General features: G+C 39.2%; 2 protein-coding genes across 2 annotated transcripts in view; one reads left to right on the top strand and one right to left on the bottom strand.

The window, feature by feature from the left end:
• CEP126 (centrosomal protein 126) overlaps positions 1-1,830 on the bottom strand; it is a 43,793-nt gene extending 41,963 nt beyond the window's left edge. The window contains exons 1-2 of the mRNA XM_075428174.1: positions 1,760-1,830; positions 707-832 (exon numbers count right to left, since the gene is read on the bottom strand). Of these exons, the coding sequence (XP_075284289.1) occupies positions 707-832; positions 1,760-1,830 (197 nt within the window). The remainder of the gene's footprint in view (positions 1-706; positions 833-1,759) is intronic.
• Positions 1,831-5,673: 3,843 nt separating this feature from the next.
• ANGPTL5 (angiopoietin like 5) lies at positions 5,674-18,235 on the top strand. Its single transcript, XM_075426541.1, has 9 exons — positions 5,674-5,772; positions 7,508-7,655; positions 8,675-8,778; positions 9,347-9,399; positions 9,443-9,486; positions 9,847-9,947; positions 15,287-15,407; positions 16,436-16,621; positions 17,916-18,235. Exons 1-9 carry the CDS (start codon positions 5,674-5,676, stop codon positions 18,233-18,235), a joined length of 1,176 nt encoding a protein of 391 aa, XP_075282656.1.
• Positions 18,236-21,676: the final 3,441 nt, after the last annotated feature.

Here is a 21,676-nt window from a genome sequence, read left to right as displayed (position 1 = left end):
CCCAACGCTCAGAAAAGCCTCCTATGCCTGTTAAACAACTTACAGCACGTCACTGAAACAGCTCAGTGTATAATTGACTTAATCCATTTGTCACAGAATATTTAATAACTCTGCATTCTCATGTGTGCAGAAAGGCAGAATATTCAAAGCTCTGTTTGAAACATCAATGCAGAATATTTTCCTTACCAATATAATCCCGTACTAGAAAGACTTTGCATTGTGTTTATTGAGAAGTGGGAGCGCAAAGCCCCACCACGCAGGGAAGGCTGTGCAGCTGTTACGCCACACAGAAGAAAAGCAGACACTTCAGCAGGCAACGACGACTGCCTGCCTGCTGACCCGTACTGTACTGCCGAACGCATGTCACACATCCACTGAAGCTAATAGAACCCAGAATTACACAAGAAATGCAGATCCATGAAATGAAAGCGCTACTTACCTTTACCTTATACAGTAATAAGTGACTACAGTGAGTTTCCATAAAGTAGCGAGCAACTCAGAATATTGCTCTTTTTATGTTTTGTTTGTCCTATAGCGAGAAACTGCATCGGTGAAATTTATCAGCCCAGATTCCTCTAGAACAAAGCAGTGAGGCTATTTAACAATGTAAACGTGCAAAGAGTAGAAATATATTGAGCCGTTTCAAGGTTTTGATTCACTTTTTTTTTTTTTACTATCTCGTACCAAAGGAACCCTAGTTACTTACCTTCTTCTTCTGTTTGTCTCTATCAAATATCTCTGTGCCCTACTCCGACATATTTTTTGATCTTCTTTCAATGCCCGACGTTCTTCTTCTAAATCCTGTTCAAAATGAAACGGTAAAGCTCTGTCCCTAGCATTGTGTTAAGGACAATGGAAACTGCATTAAACAGCTCATTAAAAGATTAAAAGCCCATGTGATTGACTTCACATATCTTTTAGGAAAGGGCAAACTTTATCCATGAGACACAAAATGCTGATACACCTTTTGACTAAGTACACAACAGCTGGTCCCACAAACATATATTATGGTCATACCTAAGTTTATGTTTACCCCCCAAAAAAATGTAATTGTATTTTACTGTTTACCATGATTTTGACAGAGGCTTTCCGCTCATCTTTCACGGTATCAGCAAATGAAAAATCTTGCTGTTATTATGTCTGTTTGAAGACACATCTTTCTGCTATTATCTAAATCTGTAACATATGGATACACTTATCACAGGGAAAATGTTTGAATAGTCAGTCCCCCCCCAGTCTAAAGGGCTATTTGTTGACCCTGAAATTCATTAATCTCACTGGATAAGAGCTCTCCACAGAGCAAGGCCAGTCCTGCCTCCTGTCAGTACTGACTGGAGTGGCACTGTACGGGCAGAGCTTACAACTTGTGTCAGTATTTCTTAGTACTTACATTCACAAAAACAAGGATCCCGAAGTTAGGAGGGAAAATACACTTCCCAGTGGCAGTGCATCTTAGAAGAGGGAAAAGAAGAAAACTCCGAATTTGCCTGAGAACCCAACCTTCCTACAGCAGCTTAAAGCCCCAGCGTACCAACTTTGTCCCCAGCCACCCCTGAGGCGATCCCCGACCGCGGGTGGGGTGCCCACCGCCGCCCCACACGGGCCCCTCGGCCCACTGCCCGCCTTCGCGGGGCCCCTCCGCCGGGAGGCTGCTCCTAGGCAGGCCCGCCCTCACGGCCCGCTCCTCCGCCCGCCCCGGCGGCCCGCCCCGGGCCCTCGCCGCCGCCGCACCCCGCGGAGGGCGATGCGCGAAGGATACACAGCAGCGGGCCGCCGCGCTCCCGCACAGTCCCGGGGGCCGCCGGGGGGGACGTTCCCGATGGGCTCCATTCACCGCCCCGGGCCCGCCGTCCCGCACCGCAGCGAGCCGCGGGAGCCCGCTCCTCGGGCGTGTTCGGCCGCGCCGCCGTCCGCGTAGCAACCGGGGACGCCGCTTCCTTCGCAACGGGGCGGGGAACGACTGAGGGGAGGGCGGGGCAGCGGCTGAGGGGAGGTCGGGGAGCGGCTGAGGGGGAGGCGGGGCAGTGGCTGAGGGGAGGGCGGGGGAACGGCTGAGACGGCGGTGGGGGAGCGGCTGAGGGGAGGGCGGGGGAACGGCTGAGACGGCGGTGGGGGAGCGGCTGAGGGGAGGGCGGGATAGCGGCTGAGGGGATGGCGGCGGCGGCGGATTGGCTGGCGCTGCCTTTACCAGGCTTCAAACCCGAAGCGAGGGGCAGGGCGGGCGGGGCCCGGCAGCGAGCGCTCCCGCCGGCGGCCGGGCCCCGGCGGTCCCCGGCGGTCCCCGGCGGTCCCCGGCGGTCCCCGGCGGTCCCCGGCGGTCCCCGGCGGTCCGGGGCGCTGGCTGGAAGCCGGGCGCGGACACCTCGCTCCGCCGCCGGGCCCCCGCCGTGTCTGGCCGCCTCCTGAGGGACCCCGCTCCTGGGGCACGTTGCGTGGCTCTCACCGGGCTTTCCATCCTCTCCGCGCTTTTATAAATAACAGGATACCATTAAAAAAAAAACAAACAAAACCCCCCCAGTGAATCGGAACAGATAACGTTTATCATTAGTTTCGCAGGGCAAAAGAGACAGCTCCCTGAGCCTGCCTGCTGCTCGTGGTTTGCAGAGCTCCCTGCGGGTGTCTGTTAGAGCTGTTGGCCGTGAAGACAGGGAGTTAACAGGATAAACCTTTTTTTTTTTTTAACCCCAGGCTGCAGAAATCAAAATACAAAAAAAGAAAAAGATACGTAAAATTTATAAAATTTTATAGAAGAATATAAAAAATACATAAAGTGAATAAATTTACACAAATTTTTTTAAAAAATTGTTCTTAAGACTGCAAAGCTTCAGTTTTTTTTCAGGCGACGCAGGGTGTGTTGTCCTGGGGTACTGCCATGCCTGGGATGAGCTGTCGGCAAGAAGCTAAATGCCTTGGTGGTTTCCTGGCGAGACATTTCTTGGCTGTTGCATTTGAGCTTAAACCAATTCTTCTCTTTTTCAGTGTGCAGCTGGTCTATGTCTTTGACCGGGAGGGTAAAAATAGCACTCGGCATTTGTGAAATACTTTTCTTCACAGACTTCCCCCCCCCACTGGTAGCACAGCTTGTCAAGTAGGTGTTACTATTACCATTTTATGGTCAAGACCACTGATGCTCAGGTTGCCGAATGTGCAGAATATTTATGATATCCCAGTTACCACAGTTGAGAAGATGACCCGAAAATGGAAGTCTTTCACCTCCAGTTCAGAATACCAGCCCCAAAGTTGCCACCTCTTTGCCCAGTCTGAACTCTTCTGTGTTGCAGGCAGAAGACTGGTTGCCACTTAACTACCATGCACTTTTCAACCCACGTTCACGTTTAAAATCCCAGTTTGCCTGATGAAACGCAGCATTTCGTTTCGGTTGCAGTGGCAGGCTTTATGAGTATGGAGAACTGAGTCACCCAGGCAGGGCTGAAGCAGAGCTGGGAAACCACTGCAGAATCCGAGCCCATGTCGCACCCAGGAAGATTCAAGTCCATGGTCAACTCACACTGGCAGAATTTGAGCTGCTTTAGACTTACTGCAGATTTTCATCTTATCCAGCGCATCTCACAGCTTCACTGTAGATGCCTTCTGAAATTTAGAATTAAGACTAGTTTTTATGTATCTTTCTGTCTTTCCCTTTTTTGCCTTTTCCTTTTTCTTACTTCTCCATAGCCCTCCTTCAGGGTTACTAGATAACTCCTCACATCTTCCAGACTGTGGGAAGAGAAGGCCCTAGCCGAGGACCGTGCATTTCAGAACTGGATGATGATTCTGGGACAGTAAGCAGCCTGATATCAAGTGGTTACAAAGTGGAAGGTCTCACTCTGGCAGCTGGTTTGAAGCAAGTCTCATAAATTTTACTGTGGGACAGAGACTGATACTCCAGCGAAGGATAAACACCAGCTCTTAAATATTTGCTGGGTAGATTCTGAATTTATTACAAATCTCTTTTGAAGGCTGGAGCATAGCTATGCTGACGCAGAAACACAGTTTTCTTTTCTTGTTCCAGTTGGAATTAATCTGCTAATGCCCTTTAGCTTTCCTCCAAGCTTCAGTTTAACTGTGTAGGCGACTGCACGGGAGAAGGAGTTCAGCCAAGGTTCTGACCATTTTAACCATTCCTTCCTGAAATTTGGGTCGTCTTCCTATTTCCGTGCATAGGAAGAGGAATAAAAACTGTTCTTTTCCCCTTATTGTCATATATGGATAGCTATGAAAATCTTTTCCACCTTTGTACCTCCCTGAGACTGTGCGATGGATCACAACCTGCATATTCTAAAGAGAGCATCAACTAATGCACAGTTAAATTCTAGTAACTCTTATCTTGGAGAACTATAACATGCCATGCAGTAACAAATAGAACAAATAAAAACCTTATTTTGAGAGATTATTGAAGAAGCAATGTTGTTAAAATTATCACGAGCAGTTGAATGTGCTCCTCTCAGGAGGAGCCCAGGTACAGGTTCTCAGTGCCCATTAGCTATTAATGTTGAAAGAAAACATTGGATTAAAAAAAAAATGGATTAAAATCTGGATTAAAAACTGTATTAACCCCGCTCTCCCAACTGCTTTCAAATCTCCTTCTGGCAAAAGCTGTTTCCAGTGTATTCCAGCTTCAGATAGGGATGGAGATGAGCCACAGTACTGAGACACATCTGGAACATTGGCTGTGCCAGTGTAAGGTGACGATGAACAGCGTATTCTGACAATCCCTGAGACAGTCTTATCTCCCAGTGGTACGTTAGAAGCTCAGGTTTTATTTATGCAGCCAGATCACAAACAGTCTGAATTCTCTAATGTGCATGAGGAGTTGAAAATCTGCTGGACCTTTATGAACTTTCAAAATAAACTTTCCAAATAATTTGCTTTTTGGATAAAATGTCAGATACAGTTTTTAAGATACAAAAATAGTGGATCTGAGTGTATGAACACTGTAAGTGCCTGCTATATAGCTTTAATTTAGTTTCTGTGGACTACATTTAATCTTATTTTTCAGGACATTCTCTTGTACTTTGCTATTTTTTAGGGGTAAAAATCATTGTATTGGCATGATTATCCCACTCCCAATACTTCTGTTCCTAAGGATGGGCCACCAGTGAGACAAACAGACTGCTGTTGTCCTCCCGGTAAACAATTTTCAGTGTAACACAAAGCATTATTTTAAAATTTTCCAGTTTTCTATTTAGAATTTGCTTTTAGGACATACATACTCTAAAATTGCCTCCACAGCCAGTTCTAGTGTACTACCACCACACCGATATCAATGCCCTCATTTTAATGATAAAAACCTTTGTAAAAAGACAAAAACCTCGATTAATACTAGTTTTTCTTTCAAGTAGCTCAGACTAGTCCATACCAGATATATACTAATGGTCAAAAATAGCATATAAGAAAATCTGCTGCAGTTTTATCACACTGCAAATGTACACGTTTGATGTGTCATGCAGAGGTGATAAGCAGTAATTGCTCTCAGGATACAAGCAGTATGATATAAAATCTGCTCTGCAATTGAAACGTGGTTTATTAAATCCAGGCATTACAGGAGTGATGTGCTGGCTGCTCTTTGCGCTGCAGACATTCCCAAATAGTTAGCTCAGGACTTTGTCGTGTACAATCCTTTCCACAGAAATTTGAAACCCGTCAAAACGTTAGCATTTCTTCAAGTAAAAGATGATCTGCTTTAGGGTAACTTCACTGATTTGTCTGAATATTTTTTGGTTCAGTTTAGGAGAGACTGTCATAAGTAATGTCAAGCCTTGTTCATCGAAGGTAAGATTTTCAATTACTTTGCTTAGATAAGGTAATGAATGTAACTGATTTCTCAGAAAAGTGGCAGAAGTTTTTAAAATGTAGATTGCTTTATTCAGGATAGATACAAAAATACAGAAGAATCAGGTATTTTCAGCTAGAGAAAAGATACTACATTGAAAGGATAGGAATTCAGTATATTAGAACAATTTTGTCTTAATGTCCTTCATCACAGCTCAGTTGTTAGGCCTTATTTTTAATCTCATCTACATGACTGTAAATGCAGAGTAACTGTTGGTTTTGGCAGAGTCACAGTTTTTGCTTGAATTGCTGAGGTCAGATTTAATTGCCTGTTTCATGTTGGCTTTTGTTAAAAATAAATATTGATTACAAATATTTGCTTGACAGCGTTTAATTGAACATCTGGTGAGTAGCTGTGATAAAGCCCTGGAGCAAACTGTAGTTTCAAGTGTTCTATTTATAACTCTTACAGAATATTTCTTCCTTTATTTCATGCTTACTTCAAAATTAAAGAAACATATTATTTTAGTTCTCTAGCATTTATCTCCAGACACAAAATGCAATTACATTAATAATTCAGAACCCTTTTTTTTTTTTTGTAAAATCTCCTTGTTAACAGTTTTATGTAATTTTGACTTTCACTTTTTAAAAGCAAAAATCAGGAAAAAAAATTTTCATTGTTTTGCCAGTGTAGTGCCAATACCAGAAGGAGAAACCTGAAGCAGGAAAGGAGTACAATTATGTTGAAGATATATTCAAGTCTAAAGAAGTTTTCTTTTTTATTAGAATATTTATGTTTCTGAGGATCCTATTTACATTTGAAGATCCTATTTACATTTGAAAATGCAGTATATGAACATACTGCAATGCTTTGCTGAGATTATGGAATCAAGAAACGAAGACTGAAATGAAAATATGTTTCTTAGTCTTTTGACAATGACACATATTTCAGGAATTACTTTTAGCATTTCTTTAAGTGATGAGTCATAGGCATTCCCTTATTTTATGTCACATGGCACCATGGAAGAAAAAATATTAATATGAAAATACTATTTTAAAAGAACATTAATAGGTTTAATTACTTTTAATAATGCTTTTATTATTACTATTTCAGATAATTGGGTGCTTGTGAATAGCGTCCCTGTATTCTTTCCCCTATAAGAGCATTTGACATATTTTTTTAATACAGAGTTTTGTCTGCAGGTCTGCTTGGGACTGCTCGTGTGCGTAGATTAATTACTTGTGCAAATATTTCCATGATCAGAGTCTAAGTAATTAATTTAGGGACTTTCAAGAGTGAAAGTGTTTTGCTAATATGTGTTAAATCCCAAAGCCTGCTCCTTTCCAGTGAAAATAACTTTGTTAGCATTTGAGATGTCTGTTGGGTGTGGTGATTCCTAAAATGTGAGCTTCTTAAATACGGGATTTTGCAAGTTCTTGCCTCCAGTTCACAGTGCTCACAGGCAGAATACTTTACCAGAAACGTTGGAGATATTTTTTAAATTTATGGAGGTTATTCTTTCTGTCTGACACTCTCTTTCTCATATGAGATCTGGCTAAGCAGAAGATACCTAACAGGCCTTGGTCTCAGCTCTGTCAATTATTACTTAATAAAGCTTTAAAAAAACAGGTTTCAAAGGAAAACCCATGGAGTAATCTACTTCATTTTGGCAGACTGAGCTATTTTATATGTTTTATGATCAATTTATTTCCCCCCCATTGTTTGGTACAACAGGGCACAAGGAGTGTTGGAGCTGTGGAGGAACCACTCAAGGCAGAAGAGAAAAATAAATCTGCAGATATTTCAAAACAAAAAGAACAATGCCTTGTACCATGTGATGTTCAAGCTAAAATTTTACGAGGGGAAAAACATTACATGTGCAGTATGTATTCCTGAAGAATACTATCAGTGACAAGCTATGCAATGCCGTGCTATGCAATCCTCTGCTATGCTACGCTATGCTGCGCTAATTCATTTTTTAATCTTCCTGAGCACCTGTGACAGCCTTTGACCCTGCTGCCCAGGTTGAGTATTGTTCAGAAAATTTGGGGTGATGTGTTTTTGGGGTGCAGCTGGTGTGACAGAATTAAAGTACAATCATGCTAGTCTCTCTTTATAGTCACTGGTGAAGATGGGCAAATCCAGGCAGCAGCTCAGCCCACCTAGATCTGTCTTCCACTCTGAACGTCAGTAGCTCTCCCTTAGAGAGGAAGAGTAGGGTGTCTGTCCCTCATTTAAGCATCATAGTTAGGTGTGGGGGAGCTAAGTGGCAGTTATTAGTTAGTTAGTTAGTTAGTTAGTTAAAATGGGAGAAAATCTGTACTTCACCTTGAATTTTATAGATACTTATGCAGGACTTTCTCTCTTCACTGCCTTGACAAACTACACAGCAAATGATGTAATCAGGCTCAGAAAAAAATTGTCAAAATTCTTGTCTTTCCCATACGATTTTTTAATATGTATTATTAATTACCTGACAGGCTTACTTTTAAAAAAAAAATTTTAGCATCAGGGCAAAAAACAGGTGTAGCAGAGTGAATGAGTAAATGTAGGATGACAGGAAACCTTATATATCTGTCTTTTACCATTTGCGTTTGCATTTCTATGATATCCATTAACTGGTCATCGAAGTTGCCCAAGGATAAGATGAAATTCTTCTTCATATCTTAGAGAAGAGCCATCACTTCTTAAGATGTCTTCACTGCAACCAGCGAGGCTGATGTTTTTAGCATCTTTGGCTTTAATCTGTGGTCTCTGTACTACTTTGGTTTCACTTTTAGGTACCCTAAGGTTAAACACCTTCAATAGTCACTTAGATGTCATAAATAATTGTGTGGTCATTCAGTCAAGAGTATTTCTAGATTTATGATAACAGAGTGGATGAACATATTTCTTTTAAAGGAAATTTGCAGAACTCTCTTGTTGAATATGCCAGAAGTACAAAAAAACTGGTAAGAAACATGATGGATGATCAACAGTCTTCTTTGGATTACCTTTCTAATCAGGTACTTTATCATAAAGATTTTTATTTATTATTTATCACTACAGGTATTGTCTAAGTGAGGAAAATTAAGCATTTATATTGTCATTAAAACAGTAGAATTAGAGTCTCTGTCACCACCCCTTGTACCTCGGGTAGGGTGCGAGTTCCATTTCTGTGAGGAGTGATAAGCACCACCTGGTCCACAACTTCGTGGTATACAAGGCAGTACGGTAATTGGAGGACTGTTACTCCACGCTGGTTGCTATCTCCACTCCTGCTGTATTTGTGCAGATGACATATTATATTATCATTAACTCTGAGAGTTTACAAACACTGTGCATCAGTTAGTACATATAACAAGCTTTAATAAAACTGAAGGACTTTTTCTGAATTGACCGGAATTGTGGCTAAAAAATTATTTTGGATGAAAAAACTAAAAAATCAGATCAATTCACCTAATGAAGGTACGAATCACTATCACATCACAAAAATAAACTGCAATTATATTTACTAGGAGTCATAAAGAACATCTTCAGAATGTAAAATTCCTCACTGCAACCTAATTAAAGATCTTTTATTTGAATTTGCAGGTAAATGAACTCATGAACAGACTTCTTCTTTTGAATGCAGAAGTTTTGAGAAAGCATTTGGATCCACTTTCTTCTTTTGAATGCAGAAGTTTTGAGAAAGCATTTGGATCCACTTCCTTACAAAGCAGTTCAATCTCATGGTAAGTATTTTTTGCGTTTAGTCCTGACCTGTTCCCTTTTTCTTTCTGTATCTTGATTAAGAACTAATTAAAGCAAAGGTAAGCAATTATAACATTTACAGTCTTTATTCTGTGCTAGTAACATATAAAGTCTGGAAAATTTGTCAACTTTCTCTATAACTGAGCTTAATGGAGTTCAGAGAATTTTTTTATTTACAAGGTAAATTCATGACAAAACATGATATTAAAGTTTGCATGACAGGAAAATGATATTTGAAATCATTCATACATTACCAAGAAAAGTGATATTTCTGTGCTTAAGCTGTATTTTTTTTTTAACATGTTTTGCTAATGAACTTCATCACATACTTTGTTCTCTAGGGTTGGATTGCACTGATATTAAAGATACTGTTGGTTCAGTTTCAAAAACTCCAACTGGTCTGTACATTATCCATCCAGAAGGATCAAATTATCCTTTTGAGGTAATACATGTATCTCTCAGGATAGTAACAATTTGCTTGAAAATATGCACTTAGAATATATTTAATGGATTTGAAGTGTTTTCCTTGACAATTTCTCAACAGATGAATAAGAAATGTATTCAATCATCCAAATGTGTCTGCAGTTACTATAATTTTGATGAGTTTCTCATTTTCTACACAGAAATTTAATCTCTGTCATAAGATCCCATCATCAGTTTTCATATACAGTGAAAAATGTACCAAAGAGGAAAACCCAGGGTATTTTCCAGCAGACATTTTGGACATTGAGAAGTGCTGTTCTTTTCTGGTTTAGAGACGGAAAACTGAGGAGCCAAGTGACTGATCCATTTGGCTCCTAAAATGGGACCTGTGGCTTTTTGAATTATTCTGCTGGATGACTGTATAGTGTTGCCTTCTCTTAAGAGGTGATTCCACTGATGTCTATAACTTGGACCATGATATTGTATAGGCATCTAAATATAGGTGCAGATGTAGATTAGTTTGAGGAGTAAGTTCTTAGCTCTTGTCTGAGCATCATTATAACTCAGTCTTGAGGCAGAGAGGCATCTAAACTTTCAGTTTTCATATCCAGTTTGTAGCATGTACATTCTTAAGACAAAGAAAAAAGGATGAAATTCGGCATGAACTGCAGCAGTCATGCTTCTTATCATCACCTGTATTTTCTGTAATTGCCTGGAGTTACAGTGCTCATCTAGGAGAAAAAAGTTTTGGATTAATTTCCTCAGGCTCAGGACATTCAGCTCCATGCAAACACAGGGAATACTTTGTTTTGGCTGTTTAATTCCATTTCAGGCTGCTCTACGTAGTGAAGTCGTTATATATAGTGGAAAGACAGACATGGCACTTTCAAACCTTTAATTTTGCAGTACATGCTGGGGTCATTAGTTTTTGGAGAAAAAATGTGGAGTTTAAGCCAGCTAATAAATACCACAATTTAATATCTAGCTTTATAGTCTTTATATATAACAAAGAAAGGATGAATCCCTTTATCTCTAGCCAATAGGAACCCTACAAAATGCTACAAAAAAAGAGCTCAAACTGGTTATGAAAAGGCTTCAGAAGTATGCTGGGATCTCAAAAAAAAAAAAAAAAAATAAAAGAACTTGGTTGTGCATACCCCTGACAGAAAAACCTGTCATTCTCACTATACGATGCAGTGAGCTCAGGGGAAAGATCTGTAAATCTGCAAGTTCCTTCTAGGTAAAAGAAAGACAAAGACACGTAGAAGTGTTCACAGAAGAACCATATTTATGGTATGAAGAAAATGCTGTCTGCATCACCCTAGGATGAACCACAGCACCACATGCATCTGTTTCAGAATTTCTTCTGGACTGAGGGGGATTCCATTGAGGAAATATTCATACCTCACCCAAATTACTTTTCCTGAGAGGTGCCATGACTAATCTATGTGAGAAAAGTGATTTCTCAGTTCTGTTATAGCTTTTGGCAAATAAATCTGAAATTATAAAGTTCCTCTCACTTCAAAAGTATTTTTGACACTTTTGCACATTTAAAGTCACTGCCAGAATCTGCGAATCAGTTATATGAGTGGAAAGGTTCCTTGAGGAGAACAAGAAGCAAAAAGAAAAATCATAATAATTTGAGTAAAAGCACAAGGTAACAATAAATAATGAGAAGAAACGTCTGCACTTATGAAACGAGTGTCTCATTTCTTGTCTGGTAGATGGTGCACAGAACTGGAAAGATAGTGCCAAAAAGTTTTCAGAGAAAAATATCCGAAATATGTGTGTTCCATAAAGAATGTTATTTTAAGGAAAACTATTTAATGCAAATTCTTCCATGTGTTGAAGCATAAAAAGGGTACAAGAGAAATGACAGACGAACAAAAATATCAAGAAATTAAAACATAAACAAGAAATTGTAATGCATTCTAAGGAGCTAATAGCCAAGAGTTGTGGAAGTTCTTCAGGCTAGCAAAATAAGAAAAATACAAAGAGGCAGAAAACCACAGTAAGAAACCAAAATACAGAATATAAAGACAGCATGAGACAATTTATTTCAACGAGGACTTTTCCAGCAATGAGCTGCCCTTCAAATGTAACTAAAACTAAACCAAAATGTCTTTAGAATCATTTGCATAAAGAAGCCAGATAAGTGAAAAAAACTATTTAGACAACTTCATCCTGTTCTCATGTTTTCATGGTTGAAACTTGAAGTTTTCAAAAGTGAGTCTAGATTTTGATGCTTAACTCGGGCTAATTGAAACCTGAATTCCAGGAACTCTAAGAATACCCAGTTTCAGTGGTAGTGGCAGGTTCTCATCATGTCAGAAAATTAGTCCCAAATGGGCTTTTGTCTGAGTATTCAAACATGAGGCAATTAAAAACAATTTAACTTCTGGAAAATTGAATCATGATCACTTTCTGGTAGATTTTTCAATGAGTAAATTTAGATCAATGATATTTCTAAGGTGGGTCAGACAAACTCAACAGTGTTTGGAATATACCTCTTATACACACTAAAGATGGAAAGGGAAGAAATATTCCGTAGAAGCATCCTCCTGCTCATTTAATTTACATTGTACCTGGCACAGTCGTGCCCCTCACACCTTGCACAATATGAGACACAAAACAAGCTGTATAGTGGATTAACTACTATAAGGCTTTAAGAAGGAAAATTGCATCATTTCCAGTTTATAAGGGATTAAGAAACTACACAGTGATGACTGCTTTTTATGTATCAGTCTCATATTTTTACTTAGCTGGTGCCATATCTAACTGGCTGATGACCTTTCATGTAGAACCAAATCTTCTCCTTCTGAGAGTTATCAGCACTCCCACAGATTTATACTGGACTGAAGATTGATGCGGTGACCAAGGGGGCTCCTCTTTGTATTTCTGACTCATAGTGAGAGGAGTAGCCAAGCATACAATCATCTCAAGACAGTGGATGAGGCAATGGGGTTATTTTTAATGAGTTTTAGGCATTTGCATCTACATATTCATTTTGGAGTCTTCTGTATTTCTTTTTATTCCAGTTCCACTCTCCTTGTGTGACTGAAATAAGCATGTGATTCTCCAGGGAATAAAGGCCATAATTGTCTTTCATGCACGTGACCCTCACTATCAGTCAGTATTTGTGTTGCAAGGATTGCTCAGAGCATCCAATGGCACTGACTGACTTGAAGAGCCAAGATTCCCCAGGTTATATTAGATCTCATTGCAGCTCTGTCCTGTTGCTTTCTTGTCGTTCATAGGGAAAATAGGAACTCACAAGGGTTCTGAATATGATGTTGATGTGTTCCTGCCAAGGAACAAGTTTTTGGTTTCATGAAAAACATCTGGCTGGTACAGGCAATGGGGGTGCAACGTATAAAGCTCAGACTGCCACAATTTGTTTGAAGGTCACACCGTCTTTCACCTAGACTCTACTTTTAGCAACTGGCTAAGATTGCAAATCTCTCTCCTGAAACATGTTTCATTATGTACATTCCCTGTTACATGAACAAAAAATTCATACTTAACTCCATCACTTGTGCATCTGCTTACTGTTATGTTTTACTGATAGCCAATATTATATTCTGAACTTACTTTTGTTATCACAAGTAGCTTAACGGCTCCATAGCTATAAGCATTTTCCAGGTTAATTCTCCTGATATTAGTCACATTGGGAGACACTTAAAAATGCCTCTGTTGGAGCTACTGGAGAGAGTCCAGCGGAGGGCTACGAGGATGATGAGGGGACTGGAGCATCTCTCCTACGAGGAGAGGCTGAGGGAGCTGGGCTTGTTCAGCCTGAAGAAGAGAAGACTGCGAGGGGACCTTCTAAATGCTTATAAATATCTTAAGGGTGGGTGTCAGGAGGATGGGGCCAGACTCTTTTCAGTGGTGCCCAGCGACAGGACAAGGGGCAATGGGCACAAACTGAAGCACAGGAAGTTCTGTCTGAACATGAGGAAGCACTTCTTCCCTCTGAGGGTGACGGAGCCCTGGAACAGGCTGCCCAGGGAGGTTGTGGAGTCTCCTTCTCTGGAGGTATTCAAGACCCGTCTGGACAAGGTCCTGTGCAGCCTGCTGTAGGTGACCCTGCTTCGGCAGGGGGGTTGGGCTAGATGACCCCCAGAGGTCCCTTCCAACCCCGAACATTCTGTGATTCTGTGTGATTCTGTGTTAGTATCCCTAGAACTACTTTGAACAGCTTAGGTGGTGCAGTGTCTAAATGTGCAGTATACACTTTTCTACATTAGGAAGCCCAGACTTTCTAATTCCTGTCAGAACTGGTCAAGCTCTGGCACTGGGGACATACTTGAAAAATTCTCCGAGTGACCTGGATACAGTCCGCTTAATTTTAGGCACTTAGCTGAAATCCCTAGAGAGCAGCCAAGACTCTAGGGGCCCTTTTGTAGAGGGTGGAGGTGACTGACACCTGCAGAGGGTGATTTAGATCTTGGTTTCCCAGAGCCATGCTATGAATGCACATTTCTCTGTATAAGGGGGATTACAGGGGAGACAAGGGCAAGAAGATGCCTAAATTAGCGAACATAATTATGTGTGTAATTGAAATTAAAGTTAAATGGGCTGAGGAGAAAATGTGGCACACAATGTGATACTCCATAGCAGAGCAGAGGGCAGCTGGACCACTGCCATTTGACGTGCTGTTGGGCACAAATTTTAGTGAAGACTCATAAAGACTCATAAATTTGAGAGCTGATCTTGTGTATTCAGTGGGACTGCTCAGTTGCCAGCTGTTAAATGTTCAGATTGGGTCTTCCCTGGATTTGGACCCCTTCTTATGCAGAGTTCTTTGCTGCTCCACCATAAATTATTATATACTGGGTTATTGCTATTACTTTTTCCATTTCCTCACCTCTATTAAGGGCTCTACATTTCCCAGGCATCACAAACACAGTATTTCTGGGAAAAAAGTATGATGGTGAGGGAGAACGTGTAAGAAGTTGTGTTTGTTTTGCTTTGCTGAAATAAAGGTATATTCAGTGTTAGTGCTTGTATTTGTAATATTTTGTATGATTAATACATGACATTGCATGTTGCTTCCACTTCGTGATATTATTAATACACAGTAACATTTATCAAAGCTTATTTATTATGTCTGATATGAGCAAACATTTGCCCACAACAGTTCCTACTGGTTGAGGAAATATCCAAATCAAGCAGTCCAACAAGAACATATAAGAAAATACTGCAGCTTCATTTTTAGTTTTCTTCGAGCTTTTTGTTAAGGCATTTGAAAAGTATGTTGCTTAGCAAAACTCTGACTAGTCCACCTTTATGTAATTAAAATGTTTTCTTTGTAACGGCTGCTTCAAGAATGCTTAATTATATCTATGTCTCTTTTAGGTGTTGTGTGACATGGATTTTCAAGGAGGTGGATGGACTGTGGTTCAGAAAAGAACTGATGGAATCATTCCATTTCAGAGAACATGGTCTGAATATCTGGATGGATTTGGTGACCTTTCTGGTATTAAATTTAAATACTCTAAAGTGCTTTGGACCGAATGTTTCTGCTGTCTTGATGTGAGCTACATTCCACTAAATTGTGTGGGATTTTTAGTAGTATAGACAGTAAATTTCTTGTTTCTTAAAGGTCTTACTTATACTTAAGAGTTTTTTTTCATCAAATCTACTGTGTGATCTTCTCAATAATGACTATCACCCTAACAGAGTCTATAGCCATTGCCCATCCTCAATCTCAAAATAGGTGTTTGAAATGTTGTGACATTTTCTTCCTGAAATCATGTATAAATGATATTTCCACCTTTTCCAGATTAAAAAAAAAAGCCTGAGTTAGTTTTAATCACATTTGCAAAATATTTCCTTAAAGCAGAGAAAAACCAGTAATATTTCACCATAGGGCACGTGAAATTGGAAACAGAAAGGAAGTATTTCAGTAGGTAATACCAACACAACTGTGATATTACTTTTTTACTGCCACCTTTCATCCAGCAAGTCTAAAACCAGTTGCTTTTTCAGGAGTTTATCTGGGATTGCAATGGAAGCACACAACTTTTCAACTATACAAAAAAGCGCAGCTCATATGGAGCAACATTTTGTGGGAAAAAGTGTGATTTACAGAGGCAGCAAATATCGAGAACAGGGTTTGAGTTTTATTGTATTTCCTAGAATGCTAACATTTATAATTTCTCAGTATTGCCCTTAGGAACACTGCTCAATTCTGTTTAATCAAGTTAATCTTTAGCACATCCAGTGTTTGTGGTCTTCTACGGTATATCAAAGATGAACACTTGAAAGTTACTATTTGGACAATAAAAAAATGTCACCGAGAAAAAAGATGATGCATACATGGGAATTCTTTCCATGGATTTCCCAGTGAAGTGGGAACTTTGTACCTTCATTAGTCTTTCAAAGACATTAGACAACTTTTATTACTCTTGGTTCAGGAAGGGAAGTACAAAAACTAAAGGAATCCATTTTTTCTTTTACTCTTTCTGTTCCTAGAAGTTCATTGACTATATATTTCTGTTTTAGGGGAATTTTGGCTTGGACTAAGGAAGATTTTTCACATAGTTAATCAAAAAGCCACTAGTTTCAGTCTTTATGTGGATCTGGAATCGGAAAATGACAAGCATGCCTATGCATCATACAATGGATTTTGGATAGAGGATGAAGCATGTTCTTTTAAGATCCACTTGGGGCGTTATTCAGGAAATGCTGGTAAGAACCTACTTCTTTAAAGTATTTAAAACCAGCTGCTCCCTTTCTTAATGTGAAAAAATGCACTGAAAAGAGTAATACTTAACTAAGATAACTTTAAATACGTTTATTTCTAATCTGTTTTTCTCCATTTGGTGCATAATGAACATTTATGTGGGTAAATGGTTAATGATGTAGTGGTTAATGATGTAGTGATACAGTGCGGCCTGCTGTAGGTGACCCTGCTTCGGCAGGAGGGTTGGACTAGATGACCCACAGAGGTCCCTTCCAACCCCTACTATTCTGTGATTCTGTGATTCTGTGATTAGTTATGCCAACATCAATCCTTACATAGTAAGAGAACATTTTATTGTATTGCTTCAAGGTCTTTAATAGAATAACTGAATAAATGCTCCTTTAATAAAGAAAATGAATAAAGAAAATAAAGGAATCTTAATGGTTCGAGTCCACAGAATATGTATATAATACATAAGGGATTTTGTGTGTGTTTGTCTATATCTATCTAATGGTTCAATTCTTTAGATGTCCACTATCTCGTCCCAAATTTGATGATGCTAGTGGAAATCCTCCTGATGTTGTTGCTTTGGTTAGTTCAGAAGTGCCCAGACAGTGGTGTACAAAGGATAGAGAAAAAATCCGACTGGAACAAATTACACCTATAGTGTATAGTAGTTACTGGCTGACATATAGACATAAGTTAATTTACAGTTCCAGACCTCCTTTAATATCATAGCTATACCAAAAGATTTGTGTTAAGTACTGCACCATGTCTTACTGCTTTTTTCTAGCAGTAATTTTTTTTTTCAGGTTTGCTAATATGCAAGAATGTTCCTTCCAAGGTGATACTTAGACTCTAAATGTGTGTAAGAAACATTCTTTCTTTATTAAGACAGCAGAACCAGTATTCCATTTTATCTCATGGCTCACTCTGGGCCTTTGGGCACATCACTGAAAAATCTGAAGTTAACAACCATTTTTGTTCCTTTTATCTTTTCTTCCACTGTCTTTGAGGACAGAAGCTTCTACATTCATAGCTGGTGTGCGTCACTAAAAGCAACAACAATATAAAGATGTTTCACTGAATTTCAACTTCCATACTTCTCAGTATTTTATACTTATTCTTTCCTACATCTTTAACACATTGCCAGCTCATTACTTGGTGCTTTTGAACTGCTTTTGAAGAAATCTATTTTTCTAATAAATTCAGATGAAAACGTACTTTGCAGCAAGTAAGAAATGTTCTGTTTCTCCATAAATAACTCTTTTATCCTTCTGCTTTATCTGTTGTACTTAGGTGATGCATTTAGAGGATATAGAAAAGAAGATAACCAGAATTCAATGCCTTTCAGCACATTTGATGTTGATAATGATGGATGCAGACCAATGTGCACTATTAAAGAACAGCCTGTAAAGAGCTGCAGTAACTTCAGTGATAACACTGGATGGTGGTTCAACCAGTGTGGCCTTGCAAATCTTAATGGTGTTCATCGCTACACAGGTAGATTTCTTGCAACTGGGATTCACTGGGACACATGGACAATGAACAATAAACCAGTCAAAATTAAATCTGTTTCAATGAAAATTCGGAGAACCTATGATCCGTATTTCCATTAACCTATGAAAATAGCAGTATATCTCGTCTTGCAGTTATGTGGGATAATGTATCATTGCATCATAAATGCCTTTCATTTTCACTTGAACAATTCAGTCTTAAAACTTTATTAGATATTTCCATAATACAGTTAATCATTTTTATTATGAAATGTCACCATTTGTTGTCTTCTCCCTTGAGTAAGAAGGTCCTAGGAAGAACAGGGTTTTCAGTAAGCAGATGAGGCTTAGTGTTTGTCAGCTTTTATTCAAATGCCTTTTATGCAATCTCAGAGCCAGTGGAAAAATTCTAATAAGGAGTGTAATGCTGACTTTTGACTGTGTTTCTTCTATGCTCTCTGTGTATCTGAATTGCCAAGGAATTTCAGCAAATTTTCTTTTAGAAAGCCATATACCTGCCATTTCCATCATTATATTTTGGAAAAATACCTTTTCTTCACCCTAAAAAAAAATACCTTTTCTTCACCTAGCTCTTCTTTCAAATTCTTTATCAGGCAAGATAACACTGACTTATTTCAACACATATGTAAGGTTCTGTATACTCTCAGGGCCCAATTTTTATACAAGTAAAGAAGATACAGACGTGCAAGTGCTATGGTCTATTTTGTATTTAATTTTTACAGTCAATACGTTTCATAATCAGATTTTTACTCTACCATTGGCTGTTTCACAATCCACTACAAATGAACAGTTTTTTTCAGATAAAATTCATAACATTTCATGTAACTTTTAGAGTTTTAATTTTTGGATATATGGGCCTGATTTATGTTTTTCATTCTTATTGGCATTCACTTTGTGAACGATCATGTGGTAATGAACAAAACCAATCTGGGTTGTATAAGTACATTTTAAATTCAATAGTGTGAATTGTTTGAATTTCTGTCAGTAAAAATAGAATAATATCAATAAAAATGTGAATATTGTCAGTACAGCAGTGTTTCTGGCACGTGGCATCTATTCTGTAGCAATTAGGCACGGTATTTCTCGTCTCTGCTTCAGTTTCAGTAGATCAGCTCTGCAGTAACATGTGGAATGAAATCAGTTAAAAACTCTACGGGTTTCCTCTTTGCTGTCTCGCACTTTGACCAAACATTAATACAGTGAGCAGAAACCATCATCAGTTCAGAATCACCATGTTAGAATCATAGAAAAGAATCATAGAATCGTAGAATCACGCTCTAGAACTTCTTTCCAAAGATGTATTTAGCTTTTGGAGGAAATGAAGCTTGCGATAGAGTATGTATACTGTTACAATGTTAAGGGAGAGAAAAATGTCCTCTTTTCCTCTATGCTTGACTAGTACTTAACAACTGGAGGTGAAAAGTTGCTAAAAGCAGAAGGTTTCTCTCAGCTAGAGAGATATTACAGGCCCTGTAGAGGGACTGTGAGAGAGGGGGTAGCTCGTGCTCTTGGGGAAGACTGGATTCTCTGCATGAAGGGGGATTTTTCTGCCAGACCCTGTAGTCTTTGGAATTAGAGGTGGAGAGATAGTGTGAATGCCCTCTTTAGCCCCTCTCTCACTGCAGGCTTATTAGGCACAGAATCCCTTTCTAACGGCAGCACGGACCCAGCAGACCTATAAAGGTAGATGCTAAAATGAAAGAGCTTCTGCAGTAAGATTAATAAGCATTACGGCAGTATGTGATCATTTAAAGAGCATTACTTCTGGCTGCACACCTGGATGTTGTCACTGTAGTAGGGTTATTATGTCAGAAAGAATCCCCAGGCTGCAGTGTACCCATCCTACTGGAGAATGCCAGTGGCTAAATTTCATGGAAATTTAATGACTTTGAGGAAAGCCTCGAACTTTGGGGGTGGGACCTCTGCACTGACAACCAGGTCCAAGCCTGTCAGCAGAAAGGAAGAGTCTAAGTGGGGAATCTGGATGCTGAGTGTAGAGCTAGGGTCTGCTGACACCTTGAGGCTCCTCTTGGCTGTATTAGAATCTCTGCTTAAAAATGAAGGTGGAAAATGAAGATTATAAATCTGTACTGGCAGGTATTACCACATTTAATTACCAGGTTTAATTTCTCCTTTGTCAGCGTTGGTTAGATTAGCTGGCAGTAACAAGTCACAGAGGATATGGGCCTGAAAAGAAAACTAAAGCTTGAAGGATCATTTGTTCAAATAGACATTGGATCTTAAAGTCAAGTGAAATTCTAAACATGTACAAAATAGGAATTGAAATCTCCATATCAGTACTGGGGGGACATGGGACTACTTCCTGTTCCTTGAAAGATAAAAACATTTCCAAGACTATTTGCAGAGACTGCTTTGAGCTCAATACATATGCTTTAATACCACTAAGTACTACTTTACTAGCAAGGTCGCAGGCAGACACTGCGCTCTCTGTGGCTTAGAGTTCCTTCCCATTGTAGAGAAAATGAATTCATTTTGCTCCAGGCTTGACTTATGTCTTAGTTGTGCTGTGAGAGCTGGACCTGAAAAGTAAACTGCAAACAGGATGAAGTCCAAATTGCAAATACTAGTCAGGTTTTCACTCCTTTAAATCATTCAGGTACAATTTTTCAATATAGCATTCTTAAGCAATGCTTTATAGACAATGCTTTACTTCGTTTTCAGATTAGAAACAGTATCTGAAAAGAGATTGTTTTGAATTTCTCCTCTTGTATTTGCCATACTGTCTACTAGCCATGATCACACTTAGTGCTTCTGTGGCGCCAAAACAAGTAATTAGATAATAATTAGTATCATTTAATGATTTTGTTTCCTTTCCTGGAGTCTAGCAGCTGAGAAAATTTGAATAAGGTTTCTATGAAAAGCTTTTGGGCATGGGAATCTCATAGTTTATCATCATTTGAGTCTGCTGAAATGTGAGTATTGGTAAGGTCTGGTTGTGTTTTAAAATTTAGCGTATGCTTAGAAAAGCAGAGTGCTAGAGATTAGTTGGCTGCTTGCCTGGTGCAAATCTGAAATGCAGCAATGAAAATAGAATATTTTCCATGTGATAGATGGCTGCTGTCTTCAAAGGTTCATTCCGTTTCCTCTCTAAGAATAAAACAACTTTGAAAACAAATATTTTTTTAGTTAAACACAGAAAATTTACAAGGACATTAAACTTATTCCAGGGGCCTGTGTTCCATATTTACAACTGATTGTTCCCAACCACCATACGTAAGATTTTTGTGGCTGTATATTTAGGACGGGTAATCAGCCGGTTATTGCCCAAACAGTCTTGTTTCGAGTAAATAAAAATGAAAATGTAGGGTGTAGCATATTAAGAGAAACTGATTGAATGTTCCAAATAAAAAGTAGCTTGATTAAACTACACCTAATATCTATTCCAGGAATGATACTCCGGACTGTGAGAAATTGTCTTTAAAGGACATGTAATCTCTGATGTTATGAAACTGCATTTCTTTCTTTTGTTTTCTTTTTCCAAGAGTACGCCTTCAATTTGTAAATCTCAGTTTGGTGAACTCA

This window comes from Opisthocomus hoazin, chromosome 1 (genome assembly GCF_030867145.1).
Source record: "Opisthocomus hoazin isolate bOpiHoa1 chromosome 1, bOpiHoa1.hap1, whole genome shotgun sequence".
Taxonomy (NCBI): Eukaryota; Metazoa; Chordata; class Aves; order Opisthocomiformes; family Opisthocomidae; genus Opisthocomus; species Opisthocomus hoazin.
This window is presented reverse-complemented; position numbering and strand designations above follow the sequence as displayed.